General features: G+C 56.0%; 2 protein-coding genes across 2 annotated transcripts in view; one reads left to right on the top strand and one right to left on the bottom strand.

The window, feature by feature from the left end:
* LOC140458745 (high affinity cGMP-specific 3',5'-cyclic phosphodiesterase 9A-like) overlaps positions 1–18,109 on the bottom strand; it is a 25,322-nt gene extending 7,213 nt beyond the window's left edge. The window contains exons 1-4 of the mRNA XM_072553404.1: positions 17,826–18,109; positions 7,336–7,406; positions 5,987–6,064; positions 3,062–3,221 (exon numbers count right to left, since the gene is read on the bottom strand). Coding sequence (XP_072409505.1) covers positions 3,062–3,221; positions 5,987–6,064; positions 7,336–7,406; positions 17,826–17,894 — 378 coding nt within the window. The 5' untranslated portion in view covers positions 17,895–18,109. The remainder of the gene's footprint in view (positions 1–3,061; positions 3,222–5,986; positions 6,065–7,335; positions 7,407–17,825) is intronic.
* Positions 18,006–26,896, top strand: part of LOC140458744 (von Willebrand factor A domain-containing protein 7-like) — a 50,779-nt gene continuing 41,888 nt past the window's right edge. The window contains exon 1 of the mRNA XM_072553403.1: positions 18,006–18,098. Coding sequence (XP_072409504.1) covers positions 18,006–18,098 — 93 coding nt within the window. The remainder of the gene's footprint in view (positions 18,099–26,896) is intronic.

Genomic DNA, 26,896 nt, shown 5'->3' with positions numbered 1-26,896 from the left:
GGCGCTCCCTCAGCACTGACCCTCTGACAGTGCCCAGTCCCTCAGCACTGACCCTCCGACAGTGCCCACTCCCTCAGCACTGACCCTCCGACAGTGCCCACTCCCTTAGCACTGACCCTACGACAGTGCCCTCTCCCTCAGCACTGACCCTCCGACAGTGCCCACTCCCTCAGTACTGACCCTCCGACAGTGCGGTGCTCCCTCAGCACTGACCCTCCGACACTGCGGCACTCCCTCATCACTGACCCTCCGACAGTGCCCACTCCCTCAGCACTGACCCTCTGACAGTGCCCAGTCCCTCAGCACTGACCCTCCGACAGTGCCCACTCCATCAGCACTGACCCTCCGACAGTGCGGCACTCCATCAGCACTGACCCTCCGACAGTGCAGCACTCCCTCAGCACTGACCCTCTGACAGTGCCCACTCCCTCAGCACTGACCCTCCGACAGTGCCCACTCCCTAAGTACTGACCCTCCGACAGTGCGGCGCTCCCTCAGCACTGACCCTCTGACAGTGCCCAGTCCCTCAGCACTGACCTTCCGACACTGCGGCACTCCCTCATCACTGACCCTCGACAGTGCCCACTCCCTCAGCACTGACCCTCCAACAGTGCCCACTCCCTCAGCACTGACCCTCCGACAGTGCCCACTCCCTCAGCATTGACCCTCCGACAGTGCGGCACTCCCTCAGTACTGACCCTCTGACAGTGCCCACTCCCTCAGCACTGACCCTCCGACAGTGCCCACTCCATCAGCACTGACCCTCCAACAGTGCGGCATTCCCTCAGCACTGACCCTCCAACAGTGCCCTCTCCCTCAGCACTGACCTTCCGACAGTGCGGCTCTCCCTCAACACTGACCCTCCGACAGTGCAGCACTCCCCCAGCACTGACCCTCCGACAGTGCCCACTCCCCTTCGCACTGACCATACGACAGTGCCCTCTCCCTCAGCACTGACCCTCCGACAGTGCCCACTCCCTCAGTACTGACCCTCCGACAGTGCGGTGCTCCCTCAGCACTGATCCTCCGACAGTGCCCAGTCCCTCAGCACTGACCTTCCGACACTGCGGCACTCCCTCATCACTGACCCTCCAACAGTGCCCACTCCCTCAGCAGTGACCCTCTGACAGTGCCCAGTCCCTCAGCACTGACCCTCCGACAGTGCCCACTCCATCAGCACTGACCCTCCGACAGTGCGGCACTCCCTCAGCACTGACCCTCCGACAGTGCGGCGCTCCCTCAGCACTGACCCTCCGACAGTGCCCAGTCCCTCAGCACTGACCCTCCGACAGTGCCCACTCCATCAGCACTGACCCTCCAACAGTGCGGCACTCCCCTCAGCACTGACTCTCCAACAGTGCCCTCTCCCTCAGCACTGACCCTCCGACAGTGCGGCTCTCCCTCAGCACTGACCCTCCGACAGTGCAGCACTCCCTCAGCACTGACCCTCCGACAGTGCCCACTCCCTTAGCACTGACCCTACGACAGTGCCCTCTCCCTCAGCACTGACCCTCCGACAGTGCCCACTCCCTCAGTACTGACCCTCCGACAGTGCCCACTCCATCAGCACTGACCCTCCGACAGTGCGGCACTCCATCAGCACTGACCCTACGACAGTGCCCTCTCCCTCAGCACTGACCCTCCGACAGTGCCCACTCCCTCAGCACTGACCCTCCGACAGTGCCCACTCCATCAGCACTGACCCTCTGACAGTGCGGCACTCCATCAGCACTGACCCTCCGACAGTGCAGCACTCCCTCAGCACTGACCCTCTGACAGTGCCCACTCCCTCAGCACTGACCCTCCGACAGTGCCCACTCCCTAAGTACTGACCCTCCGACAGTGCGGCGCTCCCTCAGCACTGACCCTCTGACAGTGCCCAGTCCCTCAGCACTGACCTTCCGACACTGCGGCACTCCCTCATCACTGACCCTCGACAGTGCCCACTCCCTCAGCACTGACCCTCCAACAGTGCCCACTCCCTCAGCACTGACCCTCCGACAGTGCCCACTCCCTCAGCATTGACCCTCCGACAGTGCGGCACTCCCTCAGTACTGACCCTCTGACAGTGCCCACTCCCTCAGCACTGACCCTCCGACAGTGCCCACTCCATCAGCACTGACCCTCCAACAGTGCGGCATTCCCTCAGCACTGACCCTCCAACAGTGCCCTCTCCCTCAGCACTGACCTTCCGACAGTGCGGCTCTCCCTCAACACTGACCCTCCGACAGTGCAGCACTCCCCCAGCACTGACCCTCCGACAGTGCCCACTCCCTTCGCACTGACCATACGACAGTGCCCTCTCCCTCAGCACTGACCCTCCGACAGTGCCCACTCCCTCAGTACTGACCCTCCGACAGTGCGGTGCTCCCTCAGCACTGACCCTCCGACAGTGCCCAGTCCCTCAGCACTGACCTTCCGACACTGCGGCACTCCCTCATCACTGACCCTCCAACAGTGCCCACTCCCTCAGCAGTGACCCTCTGACAGTGCCCAGTCCCTCAGCACTGACCCTCCGACAGTGCCCACTCCATCAGCACTGACCCTCCGACAGTGCGGCACTCCCTCAGCACTGACCCTCCGACAGTGCCCACTCCCTCAGTACTGACCCTCCGACAGTGCGGCGCTCCCTCAGCACTGACCCTCTGACAGTGCCCAGTCCCTCAGCACTGACCCTCCGACACTGCGGCACTCCCTCATCACTGACCCTCCGACAGTGCCCACTCCCTCAGCACTGACCCTCCAACAGTGCCCACTCCCTCAGCACGGACCCTCCAACAGTGCGGTACTCCCTCAGCACTGACCCTCCGACAGTGCCCACTCCCTCAGCACGGACCCTCCAACAGTGCGGTACTCCCACAGCACTGACCCTCCGACAGTGCCCACTTCCTCAGCACTGACCCTCCGACAGTGCCCACTCCTCAGCACTGACCCTCCGACAGTGCCCACTCCCTCATCACTGACCCTCCGACAGTGCCCACTCCCTCAGCACGGACCCTCCAACAGTGCGGTACTCCCTCAGCACTGACCCTCCGACAGTGCCCACTCCCTCAGCACTGACCCTCCGACAGTGCGGTGTTCCCTGATTAGTTGCTGACTCTGATTTGGGAATATTGTTCCGCTGGTTCCTATGTTCACTGCTGCCCTCAAATATTCCAGTGTGGAGGCAATGTCTCTTACCTGCTCGAGGATCACCCTGAACGATGACCTTATACGGGAATCTGAAAACAGTTGGAAGATATTAGATTTGTTAAGTGAATATAAATTTGTTCACATTCGGAGTTTACTTCTCACAATATCTCCCACACGCCCCCACAGCCCCGTGTACACTCTCCCCTCCTCACTGACCCTCCCCACCCATTTACCCCCCTCCCACAGCCCCGTGTACACTCTCCCCCCCCTCACTGACCCTCCCCACCCATTTACCCCCCTCCCACAGCCCCGTGTACACTCTCCCCCTCCTCACTGACCCTCCCCACCCATTTACCCTCCCCATAGCCCCGTGTACACTCTCCCCCCCTCACTGACCCTCCCCACCCATTTACCCCCCTCCCACAGCCCCGTGTGCTCTCTCCTCCCCCCTCACTGACCCTCCCCACCCATTTACCCCCCTCCCACAGCCCCGTGTACACTCTCCCCCTCCTCACTGACCCTCCCCACCCATTTACCCTCCCCATAGCCCCGTGTACACTCTCCCCCCCTCACTGACCCTCCCCACCCATTTACCCCCCTCCCACAGCCCCGTGTACACTCTCCCCCTCCCTCACTGACCCTCCCCACCCATTTACCCCCCTCCCACAGCCCCGTGTACACTCTCCCCCCTCCTCACTGACCCTCCCCACCCATTTACCCCCCTCCCACAGCCCCGTGTACACTCTCCCCCTCCTCACTGACCCTCCCCACCCATTTACCCCCCTCCCACAGCCCCGTGTACACTCTCCCCCCCCCTCACTGACCCTCCCCACCCATTTACCCCCCTCCCACAGCCCCGTGTACACTCTCCCCTCCTCACTGACCCTCCCCTCCTCACTGACCCTCCCCACCCATTTACCCCCCTCCCACAGCCCCGTGTACACTCTCCCCCCTCCTCACTGACCCTCCCCACCCATTTACCCCCCTCCCACAGCCCCGTGTACACTCTCCCCCCCCTCACTGACCCTCCCCACCCATTTACCCCCCTCCCAAAGCCCCGTGTACACTCTCCCCCCCCTCACTGACCCTCCCCACACATTTACCCCCCTCCCACAGCCCCGTGTACACTCTCCCCCCCCTCACTGACCCTCCCCACCCATTTACCCCCCTCCCACAGCCCCGTGTACACTCTCCCCCCCCTCACTGACCCTCCCCACCCATTTACCCCCCTCCCACAGCCCCGTGTACACTCTCCCCCCCCTCACTGACCCTCCCCACCCATTTACCCCCCTCCCACAGCCCCGTGTACACTCTCCCCCCCCTCACTGACCCTCCCCACCCATTTACCCCCCTCCCACAGCCCCGTGTACACTCTCCCCCTCCTCACTGACCCTCCCCACCCATTTACCCCCCTCCCACAGCCCCGTGTACACTCTCCCCCCCTCACTGACCCTCCCCACACATTTACCCCCCTCCCACAGCCCCGTGTACACTCTCCCCCCCCCTCACTGACCCTCCCCACCCATTTACCCCCCTCCCACAGCCCCGTGTACACTCTCCCCCCCTCACTGACCCTCCCCACCCATTTACCCCCCTCCCACAGCCCCGTGTACACTCTCCCCCTCCTCACTGACCCTCCCCACCCATTTACCCCCCTCCCACAGCCCCGTGTACACTCTCCCCCCTCATCAGTGACTGTGCCAATCCAGATTCTCTCCGGAGAACCGTGTGTTAATTCAGCTTTCTCTCTCTTGCTGCTGATCCTGCCTGATCTGCTGAGTTTCTCCAGCATTTCCGATGCCTTCCTCCGTCCAGCCCAGCTTTGTATGATGTGGCTGTCTGATGAATGAATTACTGAGTGGGCGCACCTTTTGGTATCATGTTTGAATATTAGATTCAACTTGGATGTGAGAAGGTTGGGTCTGAGGCTAATGTTTCAAGCTCAGGAAAAGTGACACCTACATTTCAGGGGTTAAGTTACAATGAGAGGCTATTAGACATGTTTTCCCTCAAATTGAGAAGGTTAAGGGGTGATCGAGTTAAAGTTGTCAAGACATTAACAGGAGAAGACAGAGTCATAGAGATATACAACAGAGAAACTAACCCTTCAGCCCAACACTTCGGTGCCCACCAGATATTGTAAACTTATCTAGTCCCATCTCAAATACGGTGTAGAGTTCGGGTCTTTGTATTTGGGGAGGTAAATACATTGGAGGCAGTGTAGAGGCGTTTCACAAAACTGGAATGAGTGAATTGACTTACGAGGGAAGGTTAGACAGACTGGGCTTCTTTTCACTGGAGAGGTTTGGCAGTGGGGAGCGGGGGGGGGGGGGGGGAGCTGACTGAAGTGTATACGACACTGAGCCCCTTCATCAGGATGGATGGGGAAGGGACGCTTCCTCGTGTGGGTGGGTCTGTGTTAAAATCCCGGGGAGCTCTTTCAGGACAGAGATGAGGCGATTTCGTTGTCTCGCAGAGGGATGTGTGACTTTGGGAGTCTGTCTGTGCAGGCAATGGGTTTGGGGCTGTGGAACGTTTTTAATACAGTGGTGGATATCATTGGAAAAGGCAGGGAATCAAAAATTATCGGGGAAAATTGGGACATGTGGAATATGAAACATCAGTAATGTCATTATTGAACGGGGAGCAGGTTTGAGGGGCTGAAGGGCCTCCTGCAAATCTAACTACGACGATCACACACCTGTATGTTGCCACACAGTCTCTGTGGGATCCCACTGTGTACTCAGGTGTCTGAGAGGGTGAGGCCTTTCCCTCCCCCACCCCCCCCCTCGGTGTCTGTCTCACAGACACACTGACTGTCCAGGGGTATGCTGGCTCACATCCTCTGTCTTACCTCTCGCTGTTCTCTGGCATCTCAGGGTCGATCCCGATCAGATTACCAACTGAATCGAACAAAGCCACTGGCTCCCCTCTGCAAAAAAGAACCACAGGTACACATGCATTTAGTTAGCGCCTTTCAACACTCCCTCAGCACTGACCCTCCGACAGTGCCCACTCCCTCAGCACTGACCCTCTGACAGTGCAGCACTCCCTCAGCACTGACCCTCCGACAGTGCCCACTCCCTCAGCACTGACCCTCTGACAGTGCCCACTCCCTCAGCACTGACCCTCCGACAGTGCGGCACTCCCTCAGCACTGACCCTCCGACAGTGCGACATTCCCTCAGCACTGACCCTCCGACAGTGCCCACTCCCTCAGCACTGACCCTCCGACAGTGCCCACTCACTCAGCACTGACCCTCCGACAGTGCCCACTCCCTCAGCACTGACCCTCCGACAGTGCGGCACACCCTCAGCACTGACCCTCCGACAGTGCCCACTCCCTCAGCACTGACCCTCCAACAGTGCGGCACTCCCTCAGCACTGACACTTGGAAACTGCGGCACTGACTCATACAGAGATAGGGAGGGTGTGTAGGGGCTGGAGGGGGTTACAGAGATAGGGAGGGGGTGTAGGGGCTGGAGGGGGTTACAGAGATAGGGAGGGGATGTAGGGGCTGGAGAGGGTTATAGAGATAGGGAGGGGGTGTAGGGGCTGGAGGGGGTTACAGAGATAGGGAGGGGGTGTAGGGGCTGGAGGGGGTTACAGAGATAGGGAGGGGGTGTAGAGGCTGGAGGGGGTTACAGAGATAGGGAGGGTGTGTAGGGGCTGGAGGGGGTTACAGAGATAGGGAGGGGGTGTAGGGGCTGGAGGGGGTTACAGAGATAGGGAGGGGGTGTAGGAGCTGGAGGGGGTTACAGAGATAGGGAGGGGATTTATGGGCTGGAGGGAGTTACAGAGATAGGGAGGGGGTGTAGGGGCTGGTGGGGGTTACCAAGATAGGGAGGATGTGTTGGGGTTGGAGGGTGTGACAGAGATAGGGAGGGGGTGTAGGGGCTGGAGGGGGTTACAGAGATAGGGTGGGGGTGTAGGGGCTGGAGGGGGTTACAGAGATAGGGAGGATGTGTTGGGGTTGGAGGGTGTGACAGAGATAGGGAGGTGGTTTTGGGGCTCGGGAATTACAGAGATAGGGAGGGGGTGTGGGGTTGGAGGGGGTTACAGAGATAGGGAGGGTGTGTTGGGGTGGGAGGGTGTGACAGAGATAGGGAGGGGGTGTAGGGGCTGGAGGGTGTGACAGAGATAGGGAGGTGAGGTTCCCTGAGCTTGGAGACATTGAGCAAGTGGTGAAGTTGCAGAGACTGACCTAAAGGCCCCAGCTGCTACAGAGATGGTTTCCCGGATATCGGAGCGGCTTGAAAGGCAACTGAAGATCACCTACAATGAAACCAAATAAACGTAAATTTGTGTCGCTCATTGAAGCTGTCAGTCCATATGAAGGAACTTTCTCTGTCAGACCAATTGACAGACCATCTGGTGTAGCCCTGAACTAATGTAGATCTTGTGCTGCAGTGTGAGAAGATCCCTTTGTGGCCAACCTGCTTTGATGGATAATACGGCTGAGGTCATTATAAATGCTCAGCTCAGCCTCAAATTGTACAATCAGTTTTATATCCACTACAGGCGCTGACTGTGCATTTTGATCGACATTTTTCAAGGCCATTCAAGGATTAGCTGTTTTCTGAGGGACGAAGTGTCCAAATCTGTTGACAGAACAGAGAGATTTGTTGAACTGTCTCAGGTGCACTGAGATCCCATCAAAAGGGATCCCCCTCCTGGAATGTTCTGGAATATGTCGTACAAGGGTGTGATGCTTGCATTTGTAAACATTCCTGAAGTCACTGATTAACCTTCCTCCTCATATCATCTTCAGAGAGGGAGGTGTTTACAAACACACATTGAGACACGGACTTTGTGGGAAACCTAGAGCAGGGGTTACACAGTTCAATAGCACCAACTCAGAGGACAGGGTTTGGGGTTGGTATCTCATTGCTCTCTTCCAGTTTCACTCAAACTATTTTCCATTCCTTCCTGACACTATCAGAGTTCACCCTTTTGGCTGAGTATTGAGGCATTGAAAACCCTGGACGTTTCCTACACCCTCGACCAGGAGAATGGGATTTGCAGGGAAAGGTGGATGAGAGGATTGAGGAGGAGCTGGATTTGCTGTTACCTTTGACATCCGGGACGGACAGATGGAGAGATAGAGAGACACACAGCTCGATGGTTTACCCTCGGAGGTTCACTTCACTCGGTCTCAGGTTCTCCCTCCTGACCGAGGGTAAGAACTGGTCTCCTTCCGATCAAACAACCCCAAAGCTGTCGTTGAGTGGAGTTCTCTCACATCCACATTCCAAATTGGTCAACAGAATTCCTGATGAAGGGCTTTTGACGGAAATGTCGATTCTCCTGCTCCTCAGATGCTGCCTGACCTGCTGTGCTTTTCCAGCACCACTCCAATCTTGACTCTAATCTCCAGCAGCTACAGTCCCCACCTCTGTCTAACAGAAGCACCAACCAAGCCCATGGGACAGCACGGTGGCTCAGTGGTTAGCACTGCTGCCCTAAAGGACAAGGTACCCAGGTTCAATCCCACCCTCGGGCGACTCTCCGTGTGGAGTTTGAACATTCTGCCCGTGTCTGTGTGGGGTTTCCTCCGGGTGCTCCGGTTTCCTCCCACAGTCCAAAGATGTGCAGGTCAGGGTGGATTGGCCATGGGGAATTGTCCCATAGTGTCCAGGGATGTGCAGGTTAGGGTGGATTGGCCATGGGGAATTGTCCCATAGTGCCTAGGGATGTGCAGGTTAGGGTGGATTTTCCATGGGGAATTGTCCCATAGTGCCCAGGGAAGTGCAGGTTAGGGTGGATTGGCCATGGGAAATTGTCCCGTACTGTCCAGGGATGTGCAGGTTAGGGTGGATTGGCCATGGGAAATTGTCCCATAGTGCCCAGGGATGTGCAGGTTAGGGTGGATTGGCCATGGGAAATTGTCCCATAGTGCCCAGGGATGTGCAGGTTAGGGTGGATTGGCCATGGGAAATTGTCCCATAGTGTCCAGGGATGTGCAGGTTAGGGTGGATTGGCCATGGGAAATTGTCCCATAGTGCCCAGGGATGTGCAGGTTAGGGTGGATTGGCCATGGGAAATTGTCCCATAGTGCCCAGGGATGTGCAGGTTAGGGTGGATTGGCCGTGGGAAATTGTCCCATAGTGTCCAGGGATGTGCAGGTTAGGGTGGATTGGCCGTGGGAAATTGTATGGATTCGATGTGCCGAATGGCCTGCTTCCACACTGTAGGAATGTCACTCGGCAGATTCAGTCTGAACTCTAAGAAATGATCGTGCCCATGGAATTCCCTCGTTTGTTACACAACCAAAACTGGCTGGAGAAACTCAGCAGGTCTGGCAGCATCAGCGCAGTGAAAGCAGAGTTTACGTTCCCCCCCCACCCCACCGTGACCCGAGTTTCTTACATTAGCAACGTTCCCACCCATTCCGTCTGATTCAAAGCAATACACTTCTTGTGGGTTCGAGAAAGGATTAAATTTAACGTTCAGAGTGAACTAAACCTGAAAGGGTTCAGAAAAGATTTACAAGGAGTTTGGAGGGTTTGAGCTACAGGGAGAGGCTGAACAGGCTGGGGCTGTTTTCCCTGGAGCGTCGAAGGCTGAGGGGTGACCTTATAGAGGTTTATAAAATCATGAGGGACATGGATAGGGTAAATAGACAAGGTCTTTTCCCTGGGGGTGGGGGAGTCCAGAACTCGAGGGCATAGGTTTAGGGTGAGAGGGGAAAGATATAAAAGGGTCCTAAGGGGCAACTTTTCCACCCAGAGGGTGGTACGTGTATGGAATGAGCTGCCAGAGGATGTGGTGGAGGCTGGTACAATGACAGCATTTAAAAGGCATCTGGATGGGGACATGAATAGGAAGGGGTTTGGGGGGATATGGGCCGGGTGCTGGCAGGTGGGACTAGATTGGGTTGGGATATCTGGGTCAGCATGGACGGGTTGGGCCGAAGGGTCTGTTTCCCTGCCGTACGTCTCTGTGACTCAATGACTGTGACACACAAACCGAGTGTCCCACTTCAGCTTTGAGTGACTGACCCCCCGGGGAGCTGTCCACTCCCTCTGGTGCTGATTCCTTGAGCAGTTACACTGAGGATTGGCTTCAAGCCTGAAAGGTGATGCACCCCACGGTTGACCAGCCCTTTGGCCCAGTGGAAGTACTCCTGTGACGTTGGGCTGGCCAGTGGGAAGGGTGGGGGCGGGAGTGGGGATGGGCGGGGGGGGGGGCGGGGGGTGAGTGAGGGTGGTCTTCTAACAGAAAGACATCAGCAGCTGCTCCAACAAGACGTCACATTCAGGGTAAGGTCAGGACACAGGAGGTGAAAGTGGGCTCTGCAGATGCTGGAGGTCAGAATCGAGACTAGAGGAATTCCTGATGAAGGGCTTTTGCCCGAAACATCGATGTTCCTGCCCCTCGGATGCTGCCTGTCCTGTCTGTGCTTTTCCAGCACCACTCTAAGCTTGGCTAATGACACAGGGACCTCGCCAGTGTCCCCACATACTGAACTGGCTTCACACGGACTCGTCGAATCAGAATTCTTTATGAAAGCCTTGAATTAAAATTCAAATGAGCAGCTGTCATATAACTTTAGAGTTTTTTTTTAATCAACACTGACCTGTTTCCCTCGTGGGGATTTGATTTGATTTTGAAGTGGGAGATGGTACGGGGCACAGTGATACCAAGCGCACAGACACACAAAATGGCCGCCGAGTCATCAGTTGGCCACTTGACGCATAAGATGGCCGCCGGACCACAATGTGGAGAGAGAGACAGCAGAGCAAACACAGACACTGCTTGGGGCCACCAGATTGCCAGCACAATGCACTCACAACGCAGTCGATTAGTTTAAAGCGGGTGGGGGGAGAGAATATACATGAGTGGTGTATACTGCCTGCCGAAGTATCTGGGTCCAGCCAACACCTTGGATAGAAACGCGAACACTTTGATATGGACTCAATACCAAGTGCGAATAGCCAGGGCTGCAGTAACCATCTTTCTCAGCAAGATCGATTAGCGGCCATTACTACAGCAGTGGATGTCCACACAGACACTGAAACCGACAAGGTCCGACACGGAAACTGACAATGTCTGCGCTGAAATTAACAAAGGCTGCGCTGGAACTGCCAATGAGTGAACCGGAACTATCAGCGGTTCTGTCATGTTTCCAGCAAACAAACAATGTTACAGAGACTATAACCACATCCCTGACCCATTATATCACAAACTGTACAAAAGTATGTTGCCATGTTCTCCTGATTGAGAGAAGACTCGCAGCTGATCCCCACCCCCCTGCCACTGTTGGTGTCTCTCTCCCTGGAGTTCCGGTATTTCCTTGTGCCATAAACTCTGTCACTGAACCCTGACTCTGACTCCAAGGCTGGTGATTTTCCCCACAACAATTCGATTTGATTTATGATTATCACGTGTCCCTAAGTACAGTGAAGAGTTTTGTTTCCTGTGCAGCATAGACAGACCAGACCATACAAACACCACAGGGCGATAGGACAGAGCGAGGTAAACACCTGCAGAGAGGGTGCACACAAAGTGAGATCAACTCACTCTGCCGAGGACATGGAGGTCCTGGGCCTCCTTCACCGCCGCTCCCTCACCACCAGACGCCTGGAGGAAGAACGCCTCATCTTCCGCCTCGGAACACTTCAATCCCAGGGCATCAATGTGGACTTCAACAGCTTCCTCATTTCCCCTTCCCCCACCTCACCCTAGTTCCAACCTTCCAGCTCAGCACCGCCCCCGTGACCTGTCCTACCTGCCTATCCCCCTTCCCATCTATCCACTCCAGCCTCCCCTCTGACCTATCACCTTTACCCCCACCCCCCCATTCACCTATTCCTCTCTCTCAGCTCCCTCCTCCCCACCCCCCACCCCCTTCCCATTTATCGCTCCACCCCGGAGGCTCCCAGCCTCTATTCCTGATGAAGGGCTCCTGCCCGAAACGTCGATTCTCCTGCCCCTCGGATGCTGCCTGAACTGCTGTGCTTTTCCAGCACCACACTCTCAACTTGAAATTTGAAAGTCTTGTCCAGGAGACTAACAACGACAGGGAAGAAGCTGCTCTTGAATACGTTGGGACATGTGCCTAACCTTCGATGTCTTCCGCCTGCCGGGAGAGATTATTGCCGGGGGTGGGAGAGGTCTTTGATAATGCTGGCAGCCTCTCTGGGTCAGTGAGAAACATAGGTGGAGTCCATGGATGGATCTGGTTGGTTGGTGGGACTGTCTGGGCTGTGCACGCGAATCTCCTGCTGTTTCTTATGTGGACAGAATCCTTCCCACAGGCAGGGAAACCTGCCACCCTTATACAGGCTGGCCTACAGGTGACTCCAGACCCACAGTGACTCTCAACTGTCCTCTGGCCGAGATTTGTGCCAGTTACGACAGGAGAAGTCAAAAAGAACTGAAACCAGAGAGGTTACCCCACGTCGACTGAGGTACTTGGAAAAGACACTGTCAGACGCAGTCCTGTCTGAGGGGTCCCCCCCTCACGAATGCCTGGGCACTAATGCCAACGTCATGAGAGCTGTCTCACAGATCCGTCAAGAACAGCCTGAAACAGTCATACTCACAGAATTGTACCCTACAGACACAGTCCCAGACCACACCATCACTATCCCTGGATATCTCCTGTTCGAGGAGGCTGTGCAGTGGGATACAGTCAGGAGGGAGTGACCCTGGGAGTCCTCAACATTGACCCCAGGCCCCATGCAGTGCGGTGGCTTCAGGTTAAGCACGGCCAAGGAAACCTCCTGCTGATCACCACGTCAGACCCTCCCTCGGCCGATAAATCCATCCTCCTCCATGTTGACCAAACACTTGGAGGAAGCACTGAGGGTGGCCAGGGCACAGAACGCACTCTGGATGTGGGTGATTTCAACGTCCCACCATCGAGAGTGGCTCAGACACAGCGTTACTGGTGGAGCCGGTCGGGTCCTGAAGGACGTTGCTGTGAGACTGGGTTTGCGGCAGGTCGGGAGGGAACCAACCACAGGGGAGAACCATCCCTGACCTCATTCTGAGGGAATAGGACGGACGGTCTCAACAAAACTCAAAAACTATTGCAGAGTAACATCGTGATATCTGAAATCCAGTCCAAAGATGTGCAGGTCAGGTGAATTGGCCGTGCTAAATTGCCCGTAGTGTTAGGTAAGGGGTAGATGTTGGGGTATGGGTGGGTTGCGCTTCGGCGGGGCGGTGTGGACTTGTTGGGCCGAAGGGCCTGTTTCCATACTGTAAGTAATCTAATCTAATCTAATCCCTTACTGTGAAGACAGCCAGTCCATTGCTCTGCCTCATAACTTCCAGCACCTTGAGCTGAGACATAGAAAGTAACATTCACATGACCATCTCCAATAAGAGACAGTCGAACCACCACCCCTTAACATTCAATGGTGATACCATCACCGAATCGCCCCACTAACAACATCCTGGGGGTTACCATTGACCAGAATCCCAACTGGACCCACCACATCAACCCAGCGGCTCCAAGAGCAGGTCAGAGGCTGGGAATCCTGCAGCGAGTAACTCCCCTCCTGACTCCCCCCCAAAGCCTGTCCCACCATCGACAAGGCCCAAGGCAGGAGGTGAGGGAATACTCCCCACTTGCCCCTGGATGGGGGCAGCTCCAACAACACTCGAGAAGCTCGACACCATCCAGGGACAAAGCAGCCCCCGCACCCACAAACATCCCCTCGCTCCCTCCCTCCCCACCAACGACGCACAGTTACAGCAGTGTGTACCATCCCCTCCCTCCCCCCACCGACCCTCAGTAACAGCAGTGTGTACCATCCCCTCCCTCCCCCCACCGACCCTCAGTAACAGCAGTGTGTACCATCCCCTCCCTCCCCCCACCGGCCCTCAGTAACAGCAGTGTGTACCATCCCCTCCCTCCCCCCCACCAACCCTCAGTAACAGCAGTGTGTACCATCCCCTCCCTCCCCCCCCCACCGACCCTCAGTAACTGCAGTGTGTACCATCCCCTCCCTCCCCCCACCGAAACTCAGTAACTGCAGTGTGTACCATCCCCTCCCTCCCCCCCCCACCGACCCTCAGTAACTGCAGTGTGTACCATCCCCTCCCTCCCCCCACCGACCCTCAGTAACTGCAGTGTGTACCATCCCCTCCCTCCCCCCACCGACCCTCAGTAACAGCAGTGTGTACCATCCCCTCCCTCCCCCCCCCACCGACCCTCAGTAACTGCAGTGTGTACCATCCCCTCCCTCCCCCCCCCCCCTCAGTAACTGCAGTGTGTACCATCCCCTCCCTCCCCCCACCGACCCTCAGTAACTGCAGTGTGTACCATCCCCTCCCCCCACCGACCCTCAGTAACAGCAGTGTGTACCATCCCCTCCCTCCCCCCCACCGACCCTCAGTAACAGCAGTGTGTACCATCCCCTCCCTCCCCCCCACCGACCCTCAGTAACAGCAGTGTGTACCATCCCCTCCCTCCCCCCCCACCGACCCTCAGTAACTGCAGTGTGTACCATCCCCTCCCTCCCCCCCACCGACCCTCAGTAACAGCAGTGTGTACCATCCCCTCCCTCCCCCCCACCGACCCTCAGTAACAGCAGTGTGTACCATCCCCTCCCTCCCCCACCGACCCTCAGTAACAGCAGTGTGTACCATCCCCTCCCTCCCCCCCACCGACCCTCAGTAACAGCAGTGTGTACCATCCCCTCCCTCCCCCCCAAGGCCACTTCCATCTAGAAGGACAAGGGGCAGCAGGTACAAGGGAACACCCCCCCCCCGGCAAGTTCCCCTCCGAGCCCCTCACCATCCCGACTTGGAAATCTATCGGCCGTTCCTTCCTGGGTCAGAATCCTGGGATTCTCTCCCTGAGGGACATTGTGGGTCTACCCTCCAGCACATGGACTGCAGTGGGTCAGGGAGGCAGCTCACCCCCACCTTCTCAAGGGGGGGGGGGGGGGGCAACCCGGGATGGGGGCAGTAAATGTTTCACCCGAGAGTGAATGCAAAACCCACTCTATGCTGTCCCCCCCATCAAACACCCCCAGGGACAGGGACAGCACGGGGTTAGATACAGAGTAAAGCTCCCTCTACACTGTCCCCCCATCAAACACCCCCAGGGACAGGGACAGCACGGGGTTAGATACAGAGTAAAGCTCTCTCTATACTGTCCCCCCATCAAACACTCCCAAGGACAGGGACAGCACGGGGTTAGATACAGAGTAAAGCTCCCTCTACACTGTCCCCCATCAAACACTCCTAGGGACAGGGACAGCACAGGGTTAGATACAGAGTAAAGCTGCCTCTACACTGTCCCCCATCAAACACTCCCAGGGAGAGGGACAGCACGGGGTTAGATACAGAGTAAAGCTCTCTCTACACTGTCCCCCATCAACCACTCCTAGGGACAGGGACAGCACGGGGTTAGATACAGAGTAAAGCTCCCTCTACACAGTTTTGCTTAGAAATAAATGGGTCGTGAACTCAGCCACATAAAGATTGGGAGTGGGTCAGTTCAGTCTTGTGCTCTCTCTCTCCTGTATGTGTTTGATGAGTCTCTGACCTTCAGACAGCCTGTGTGTCAGAGTGAGCACAAAGAGAAGCAGAGAGAGAAGGAGAGAGAGAGAGAGAGAGAGGAGGTGGGGGAAGAGAGAGGGAGAGAGTGGAGAGAGGGGGAGAGAGAAGGAGAGAGAGTGGAAGGGGGAGGAAGAGGGAGAGAAAGGAGAGAGGGGGAGAGGGAGAGAGAGATAGAGAGAGGGAGGAGAGAGAGAGATGGAGAGAGAAAGAGGGAGAGAGAAAGAAAGAGAAGGCGAAGGGAGGAGAGAGAGAATGAGAGAGAAGGGAGAGAGGGAGAAGGATAAAGAGAGAGGGCGAGAGTGAGAGAGAGAAAGAAAGACACACATATAGGACGACATTAAAGCAGAGACAGAATGTGATTGGTGCACTGGGAGAGACACTGGGAGAGACAGTGGGAGAGACAGTGGGAGAGACACTGGGAGAGACAGTGGGCGAGACACTGGGAGAGACAGTGGAAGAGACAGTGGGAGAGACACTGGGAGAGACACTGGGAGAGACACTGGGAGAGACAGTGGGAGAGACACTGGGAGAGACACTGGGAGAGACAGTGGGAGAGACAGTGGGAGAGACACTGGGAGAGACACTGGGAGAGACAGTGGGAGAGACACTGGGAGAGACACTGGGAGAGACACTGGGAGAGACAGTGGGAGAGACACTGGGAGAGAATGGGATAGTACGAGGGAGGAAATGAAGACAGAGTCTCAAACAGACACACACACACAAACACACACACACACACACACTCACACACACACACTCACACACAAACACAAACACAAACACACAAACGCACACACACAAACACACACTCACACCCACACACACACACACACTCACACACAAACACAAACACAAACACACAAACGCACACACACAAACACACACTCACACCCACACACACTCACACACACACACATACACTCACACAAACACACACACAGACAAACACACACACACACTCAGACACAAACACACACGCACACTCACACATACACACACACTCTCACACTCTCACACACACACACAAACACACACACACACCCACATACTCACACATACACACACACACTCACACAAACACACACACACTCACACATATACACACACACACATAAACACACACACACACTCACACAAACACACACACTCACACATACACACACACACTCACACAAACACATACACACACTCACACAAACACAAACACACACACACAATCACACTCACATATACACACACAATTTTATACAAACACACATACACACTCACAAACACACATATATACACACACTCTCACACAAACACACACACACAAACACACACACACTAACACACACCCACACACACACACTCACACATACACACACACACTCACACACACACTCACACACACTCACACAAACACACACACACTCACACACACTCACACAAACACACTCACACACACACTCACACACACACATACACTCACACACACCCACACACACACACTCACACATACACACACACACTCACACAAACTCACACACACACACACACACTCACACACACTCACACAAACACACATACACACACTCACACACACACACACACTCACACACACACACTCACACACACCCACACACACACACTCACACATACACACACACACTCACACAAACAGACACACTCACACAAACACACACACTCACACAAACACACACACACTCACACACAAACACACATATACACACACTCTCACACAAATACACACACTCTCACACAAATACACACACTCTCACACAAACACACTCTCACACAAACACAATCTCACACAAACACACACACACACCCACACACACTCTCACACATCCACACACACTCTCACACAAACACACACTCTCACACACACAAACACACACACTCACACTCTCATACAAACACACATACACACTCACAAACACACATATATACACACACTCTCACACAAACACACACACTCACACACACAGACCCCACACACACACACACACACTCACACATTCATGCACACACACTCACACACACACTCACACTTACACACTCACACTCTCATACAGACACACACTCACACATACACACAGACCCACACACACACACCCACAATAAGAGAGAGAGACACACACGGGGAGATGGAACATCGGACTGACTCACCTTCTGTCTCTTCCCGTTAACGTCGAGGTGAATGGCTTTCAGTTGAGCTGCTGACGACCCAGATCCCATGGTCCAGAAGATGGGAGATGGTCAGGAATTTTGTGGTGGGGATTTGTGAGGGGTCAGGGTAGAGGGTGGTTGTGGGATGAGCTCTTTGTTCACTCCCTGGTCCCAGCGGTGATGATGTGTGCGTGTGTCTGTGTATCTGCTCTCGAACAAACACATGACGACAACCCTCCTCAGCTACTGGGCTGGAGCAACCTGGTTTCCCCAGTAACATCTCCTCGCCTGAAACACTGGGAGATGCTCATCAGCTGTGTCATGGGTTTTCAGGAGGCTGCTAATCTAGTTCCTCTCTGGCTCCTAATTACACATTTTTGACAATCTGAATGCTTTCCTTTAATGATTCCCAGTCAGCCCAATTATCCGCAGGAAAGGACTCCCAGTTAATCTCCGCATTGGTTCCAAACTGAAATCTTCATGACACGTGAGCATTGAGAGTAAGGACCAGTATTTATCGCCCCGTCCCTAGTTGCCCCCCCCTTGAGAAGGTGGGGGTGAGCTGCCTCCCTGACCCACTGCAGTCCATGTGCTGTAGGGTAGACCCACAATGTCCCTGAGGGAGGGAATCCCAGGATTCTGACCCAGGAAGGAACGGCCGATAGATTTCCAAGTCGGGAGGGTGAGGGGGCTCGGAGGGGAACTTGCAGGTGGGGGGGTGGGGGGGTGTTGTTCCCATGTACCGGCTGCCCCTTGTCCTTCTCGATGGAAGTGACCATGGGTTTGGAAGGTGCTGCCTGAGGATCTTTGGTGAGTTTCTGCAGGGCATCTTGTAGATGGTACACACTGCAGTTACTGAGGGTCGGTGGGGGGAGGAGGGAGGGGATGGTACACACTGCTGTTACTGAGGGTCGGTGGGGGGGAGGGAGGGGATGGTACACACTGCAGTTACTGAGGGTCGGTGGGGGGGGGGAGGGGATGGTACACACTGCAGTTACTGAGGGTCGGTGGGGGGGAGGGAGGGGATGGTACACACTGCAGTTACTGAGGGTCGGTGGGGGAGGGAGGGGATGGTACACACTGCAGTTACTGAGGGTCGGGGGGGAGGGAGGGGATGGTACACACTGCAGTTACTGAGGGTCGGTGGGGGGGGGAGGGAGGGGATGGTACACACTGCAGTTACTGAGGGTCGGTGGGGGGGGGAGGGAGGGGATGGTACACACTGCTGTTACTGAGGGTCGGTGGAGGGAGCGAGGGGATGTTTGTGGGTGTGGGGGCTGCTTTGTCCCTGGATGGTGTCGAGCTTCTCGAGTGTTGTTGGAGCTGCCCCCACCCAGGGGCAAGTGGGGAGTATTCCCTCACCCTCCTGCCTTGGGCCTTGTCGATGGTGGGACAGGCTTTGGGGGGAGTCAGGAGGGGAGTTACTCGCTGCAGGATTCCCAGCCTCTGACCTGCTCTTGGAGCCGCTGGGTTAATGTGGTGGGTCCTGGTGAGTTTCTGGTCAATTTTTCAGTGAAATGGATCAATCACTCCCAGGGACAGGGACAACACGGGGTTAGATACAGAGTAAAGCTCCCTCTACACTGTCCCCCATCAAACACTCCCAGGGACAGAGACAGCACGGGGTTAGACACAGAGTAAAGCTCCCTCTACACTGTCCCCCATCAAACACTCCCAGGGACAGAGACAGCACGGGGTTAGACACAGAGTAAAGCTCCCTCTACACTGTCCCCCATCAAACACTCCCAGGGACAGAGACAGCACGGGGTTAGACACAGAGTAAAGCTCCCTCTACACTGTCCCCCATCAAACACTCCCAGGGACAGAGACAGCACGGGGTTAGACACAGAGTAAAGCTCCCTCTACACTGTCCCCCATCAAACACTCCCAGGGACAGAGACAGCACGGGGTTAGACACAGAGTAAAGCTCCCTCTACACTGTCCCCTCATCAAACACTCCCAGGGACAGAGACAGCACGGGGTTAGACACAGAGTAAAGCTCCCTCTACACTGTCCCCCATCAAACACTCCCAGGGACAGGGACAGCACGGGGTTAGATACAGAGTAAAGCTCCCTCTACACTGTCCCCCATCAAACACTCCCAGGGACAGAGACAGCACGGGGTTAGACACAGAGTAAAGCTCCCTCTACACTGTCCCCCATCAAACACTCCCAGGGACAGAGACAGCACGGGGTTAGACACAGAGTAAAGCTCCCTCTACACTGTCCCCCATCAAACACTCCCAGGGACAGAGACAGCACGGGGTTAGACACAGAGTAAAGCTCCCTCTACACTGTCCCCTCATCAAACACTCCCAGGGACAGAGACAGCACGGGGTTAGACACAGAGTAAAGCTCCCTCTACACTGTCCCCCATCAAACACTCCCAGGGACAGGGACAGCACGGGGTTAGATACAGAGTAAAGCTCCCTCTACACTGTCCCCCATCAAACACTCCCAGGGACAGAGACAGCACGGGGTTAGACACAGAGTAAAGCTCCCTCTACACTGTCCCCCATCAAACACTCCCAGGGACAGAGACAGCATGGGGTTAGACACAGAGTAAAGCTCCCTCTACACTGTCCCCTCATCAAACACTCCCAGGGACAGAGACAGCACGGGGTTAGACACAGAGTAAAGCTCCCTCTACACTGTCCCCCATCAAACACTCCCAGGGACAGGGACAGCACGGGGTTAGATACAGAGTAAAGCTCCCTCTACACTGTCCCCCATCAAACACTCCCAGGGACAGAGACAGCACGGGGCTAGACACAGAGTAAAGCTCCCTCTACACTGTCCCCCCATCAAACACTCCCAGGGACAGGGACGGCACGGGGTTAGACACAGAGTAAAGCTCCCTCTACACTGTCCCCCCATCAAACACTCCCAGGGACAGGGACAGCACGGGGTTTGATACAGAGTAAAGCTCGCTCTACACTGTCCCCCCATCAAACACTCCCAGGGACAGGGACAGCACGGGGTTAGATACAGAGTAAAGCTCCCTCTACACTGACCCCCCATCAAACACTCCCAGGGACAGCGACAGCACGGGGTTAGATACAGAGTAAAGCTCCCTCTACACTGTCCCCCATCAAACACTCCCAGGGACAGGGACAGCACGGGGTTATATACAGAGTAAAGCTCCCTCTACACTGTCCCCCCCATCAAACACTCCCAGGGACAGGGACAGCACGGGGTTAGATACAGAGTAAAGCTCCCTCTACACTGTCCCCCATCAAACACTCCCAGGGACAGGGACAGCACAGGGTTAGATACAGAGTAAAGCTCCCTCTACACTGTCCCCCCATCAAACACTCCCAGGGACAGGGACAGCACAGGGTTAGATACAGAGTAAAGCTCTCTCTACACTGTCCCCCCATCAAACACTCCCAGGGACAGGGACAGCACGGGGTTAGATACAGAGTAAAGCTCCCTCTACACTGTCCCCCCATCAAACACTCCCAGGGACAGGGACAGCACAGGGTTCGATACAGAGTAAAGCTCCCTCTACACTGTCCCCCCATCAAACACTCCCAGGGACAGGGACAGCACGGGGTTAGATACAGAGTAAAGCTCCCTCTACACTGTCCCCCCATCAAACACTCCCAGGGACAGGGACAGCACGGGGTTATATACAGAGTAAAGCTCCCTCTACACTGTCCCCCCCATCAAACACTCCCAGGGACAGGGACAGCACAGGGTTCGATACAGAGTAAAGCTCCCTCTACACTGTCCCCCCATCAAACACTCCCAGGGACAGGGACAGCACGGGGTTAGATACAGAGTAAAGCTTCCTCTACACTGTCCCCCCATCAAACACTCCCAGGGACAGGGACAGCACGGGGTTAGATACAGAGTAAAGCTCTCTCTACACTGTCCCCCCCATCAAACACCCCCAGGGACAGGGACAGCACGGGGTTAGATACATAGTAAAGCTCTCTCTACACTGTCCCCCCATCAAACACTCCCAGGGACAGGGACAGCACGGGGTTAGATACAGAGTAAAGCTCCCTCTACACTGTCCCCCCCAGCAAACACCCCCAGGGACAGGGACAGCACGGGGTTAGATACAGAGTAAAGCTCTCTCTACACTGTCTCCCCATCAAACACTCCCAGGGACAGGGACACCACAGGGTTCGATACAGAGTAAAGCTCCCTCTACACTGTCCCCCCATCAAACACTCCCAGGGACAGGGACAGCACGGGGTTAGATACAGAGTAAAGCTCCCTCTACACTGTCCCCCCCATCAATCACTCCCAGGGACAGAGACAGCACGGGGTTAGACACAGAGTAAAGCTTCCTCTACACTGTCCCCCCATCAAACACTCCCAGGGACAGGGACGGCACGGGGTTAGACACAGAGGAAAGCTCCCTCTACACTGTACCCCCATCAAACACTCCCAGGGACAGAGACAGCACGGGGTTAGACACAGAGTAAAGCTCCCTCTACACTGTCCCCCCATCAAACACTCCCAGGGACAGAGACAGCACGGGGTTAGACTCAGAGTAAAGCTCCCTCTACACTGTCCCCCCATCAAACACTCCCAGGGACAGGGACGGCACGGGGTTAGACACAGAGTAAAGCTCCCTCTACACTGTCCCCCCATCAAACACTCCCAGGGACAGAGACAGCACGGGGTTTGACACAGAGTAAAGCTCCCTCTACACTGTCCCCCCATCAAACACTCCCAAGGACAGAGACAGCACGGGGTTAGACACAGAGTAAAGCTCCCTCTACACTGTCCCCCCATCAAACACTCCCAGGGACAGGGACAGCACGGGGTTTGACACAGAGTAAAGCTCCCTCTACACTGTCCCCCCATCAAACACTCCCAGGGACAGGGACGGCACGGGGTTAGACACAGAGTAAAGCTCCCTCTACACTGTCCCCCCATCAAACACTCCCAGGGACAGAGACAGCACGGGGTTAGACACAGAGTAAAGCTCTCTCTACACTGTCCCCCCATCAAACACTCCCAGGGACAGGGACGGCACGGGGTTAGATACATAGTAAAGCTCTCTCTACACTGTCCCCCATCAAACACTCCCAGGGACAGGGACAGCACGGGGTTAGATACAGAGTAAAGCTCTCTCTACACTGTCCCCCCATCAAACACTCCCAGGGACAGGGACAGCACGGGGTTAGATACAGAGTAAAGCTCTCTCTACACTGTCCCCCATCAAACACTCCCAGGGACAGGGACAGCACGGGGTTAGATACAGAGTAAAGCTCCCTCTACACTGTCCCCCCCAGCAAACACCCCCAGGGACAGGGACAGCACGGGGTTAGATACAGAGTAAAGCTCTCTCTACACTGTCCCCCCGTCAAACACTCCCAGGGACAGGGACAGCACGGGGTTAGATACAGAGTAAAGCTCCCTCTACACTGTCCCCCCATCAAACACTCCCAGGGACAGGGACAGCACGGGGTTCGATACAGAGTAAAGCTCCCTCTACACTGTCCCCCCATCAAACACTCCCAGGGACAGGGACACCACAGGGTTCGATACAGAGGAAAGCTCCCTCTACACTGTCCCCCCATCAAACACTCCCAGGGACAGGGACACCACAGGGTTTGATACAGAGTAAAGCTGCCTCTACACTGTCCCCCCATCAAACACTCCCAGGGACAGGGACAGCACAGGGTTAGATACAGAGTAAAGCTCACTCTACACTGTCCTCCCCATCAAACACTCCCAGGACAGGGACAGCACAGGGTTAGATACAGAGTAAAGCTCTCTCTACACTGTCCCCCATCAAACACTCCGTGGGACAGGGACAGGGACAGTACGGGGTTAGATACAGAGTAAAGCTCCCTCTACACTGTCCCCCCATCAAACACTCCCAGGGACAGGGACAGCACGGGGTTAGAGACAGAGTAAAGCTCCCTCTACACTGTCCCCCCATCAAACACTCCCAGGGACAGGGACAGCACGGGGTTAGATACAGAGTAAAGCTGCCTCTACACTGTCCCCCCATCAAACACTCCCTGGGACAGGGACAGGGACAGTACGGGGTTAGATACAGAGTAAAGCTCCCTCTACACTGTCCCCCCATCAAACACTCCCAGGGACAGGGACAGTACGGGGTTAACCCAATTCCCTGTTCCCCCCCCTCTCTCCGGTTAGTGGTGTATTAATGAGTGGATGTTTTGAGGAGTTGCTGAGGAGCTGGGTGGGGACGGTCTGATTGTGACCCCCCCCCCCCATCCTGAGAGCCCTGAGGCAGTGATTAATGATCCACTGCACAACGCTGTCTCCAATTCCCTGTCGTGCCCCTCCCTGAGGGGAAGGAGATGCCGAACGGGGAAAGGTGTTAATCCGCACGGAGACTGAGAAACCAGCAAATGTTCCACTGAGTTCTCTCCCTCTATCCCACTGTGATTCCATACTAAACCAGTCAGGTCGGAACAGGAGGCCATTCAGCCCCTCCTCCTCCAGCCTGTTACACGGGATCAGGAGGCCATTCAGCCCCTCCTGCTCCTCCAGCCTGTTACACAGGAACAGGAGGCCATTCAGCTCCTCCTCCTCCTCCAGCCTGTTAAACAGGAACAGGAGGCCATTCAGCCCCTCCTCCTCCTCCAGCCTGTTAAACAGGAACAGGAGGCCATTCAGCCCCCCCCCCCCTCCAGCTTGTTACACAGGAACAGGAGGCCATTCAGGCCCCTCTCCCTCCTCCAGCTTGTTACACAGGAACAGGAGGCCATTCAGCCCCCCCCTCCTCCAGCCTGTTACACAGGAACAGGAGGCCATTCATCCCTTCCCCCTCCTCCAGCATGTTACACGGGATCAGGAGGCCATTCAGCCCCTCCTCCTCCAGCCTGTTACACGGGAAAAGGAGGCCATTCAGCCTCCTATTCCATCTCCCACGCTCAAGGGAGAGTGAGCCCCAGTCCCTCCGTCTCCCAGACTCGAGGCAGAGTGAGCCCCAGTCCCTCCGTCTCCCAGACCCGAGGGAGAGTGAGCCCCAGTCCCTCCCAGACCCGAGGGAGAGTGAGCCCCAGTCCCTCCCAGACCCGAGAGAGAGTGAGCCCCAGTCCCTCCCAGACCCGAGAGAGAGTGAGCCCCAGTCCCTCCCAGACTCGAGGGAGAGTGAGTCCCAGTCCCTCCCAGACGCGAGGGAGAGTGAGCCTCAGTCCTCCCAGACTCGAGGGAGAGTGATCCCCAGTCCCTCCCAGACTCGAGGGGAGAGTGAGTCCCAGTCCCTCCCAGACGCGAGGGAGAGTGAGCCTCAGTCCCTCCCAGACTCGAGGGAGAGTGATCCCCAGTCCCTCCAGACTCGAGGGAGAGTGAGTCCCAGTCCCTCCCAGACGCGAGGGAGAGTGAGCCTCAGTCCCTCCCCAGACTCGAGGCAGAGTGAGCCCAGTCCCTCCCAGACTCGAGGCAGAGTGAGCCCCAGTCCCTCCCAGGCCTGAGGGAGAGTGAGCCCCAGTCCCTCCCAGACTCGGGGGAGGAGTGAGCCCCAGTCCCTCCCAGACTTGAGGCAGAGTGAGCTCGTCTCTCCTGTGGGAGGGACTGAGGAACACACAGATTGGAGGTGCAGACCCTCTGAGGCTGTACTGAACGCTGCAGGAGGCGATCTCAGAGAGTGCTGGATCACGGGGGGTCTGTTCAAGGAGTCTCTGGCTGAAGGGAATGAAATCATACAAACACTGCATTGTAAATGTCACAAATAAATGTTTATTTTAATCTTTGCTGAGTGCAAGTCTGTGAATTTATTTATAATTCAGTCAATAATCGTGAGGATTATCAGATTATCCTCGAGTCTGGACGTGTTCGCTGTTTCGGTTCACTGGTCAGTCTGAGTGAGTCATTTGTAGGTAGGAACGACTTTCTCATCTTTCAGATATCGGAAACCAACATTACACTGAGCTGTGTTCTCCCGGGTTTGCTTCAACCACAGTATATAATAATCAGCACGGCTACACTGTGTACAGAGAAAAACAAAGACATATACCTTCAGCTACTAAAACCCAGCTCAGAGAGAAACAGGGCGTTCACACAGGGTCAGCACTGAGGGAGTGGGCACTGTCGGAGGGTCAGTGCTGAGGGAGTGGGCACTGTCGGAGGGTCAGTGCTGAGGGAGTGGGCACTGTCGGAGGGTCAGAGCTGAGGGAGTGGGCACTGTCGGAGGGTCAGTGTTGAGGGAGTGCCGCACTGTTGGAGGGTCAGTGCTGAGGGAGTGGGCACTGTCGGAGGGTCAGTGTTGAGGGAGTGCCGCACTGTTGGAGGGTCAGTGCTGAGGGAGTGGGCACTGTTGGAGGGTCAGTGCTGAGGGAGCACCGCACTATCAGAGGGTCAGTGCTGAGGGAGTGGGCACTGTCAGAGGGTCAGTGCTGAGGCAGTGCCACAATGTCGGAGGGTCCAGTGTTGAGGGAGTGCCGCACTGTCGGAGGGTCAGTGCTGAGGGAGTCGGCACTGTCGGAGGGTCAGTGCTGAGGGAGTGCTGCACTGTCGGAGGGTCAGTAATGAGGGGATGGCACAGTGGTTAGCACTGATGCCTCCCAGCGCCAGGGACCCAGGTTCAATCCCACCCTCAGGCGACTCTCTGTGTGGAGTTTTGTACATTCTCCCCGTGTCTGTGTGGGTTTCCTCTGGGTGCTCCAGTTTCCTCCCACAGTCCAAAGATGTGTAGGTTAGGGTGGATTGCCATGGGAAATTGTCCCATAGTGCCCAGGGATGTGCAGGTTAGGGTGGGTTTGCTGTTGGAGGGTGCAGGTTTGTAGGGTGGGTCTGGGGGTGGGTCTGGGGGGGGGGGAGGAATGTTCTTTGGAGGGTTGGTGCGGATCCGATGTGCCATCAGGCCCGTCTCCACACTGTGGGGATTCTCGGAATGCCTGGAGCGGGGGAGTGATGCTGTTCAGCCTGGAATGCCGTGAACATTCCTGGCTCATATCTTGAAAGGTTGAGGACACGTCAGACCATGGGATATTGTTGCCCGATCTTTAACGTGGGGTTGTGGGGAGTCTCTGAGGGTCACCCCTTTTCAAACAGAGGCCAGGCCCAATGGTGTCTCTCTGAAAGCAGTGTGTTTTGGGAATTTTGTACCTGGGAATGTGCTGGAGACAGAG

Source organism: Chiloscyllium punctatum, chromosome 34 (genome assembly GCF_047496795.1).
Source record: "Chiloscyllium punctatum isolate Juve2018m chromosome 34, sChiPun1.3, whole genome shotgun sequence".
Classification (NCBI taxonomy): Eukaryota; Metazoa; Chordata; class Chondrichthyes; order Orectolobiformes; family Hemiscylliidae; genus Chiloscyllium; species Chiloscyllium punctatum.
This window is presented reverse-complemented; position numbering and strand designations above follow the sequence as displayed.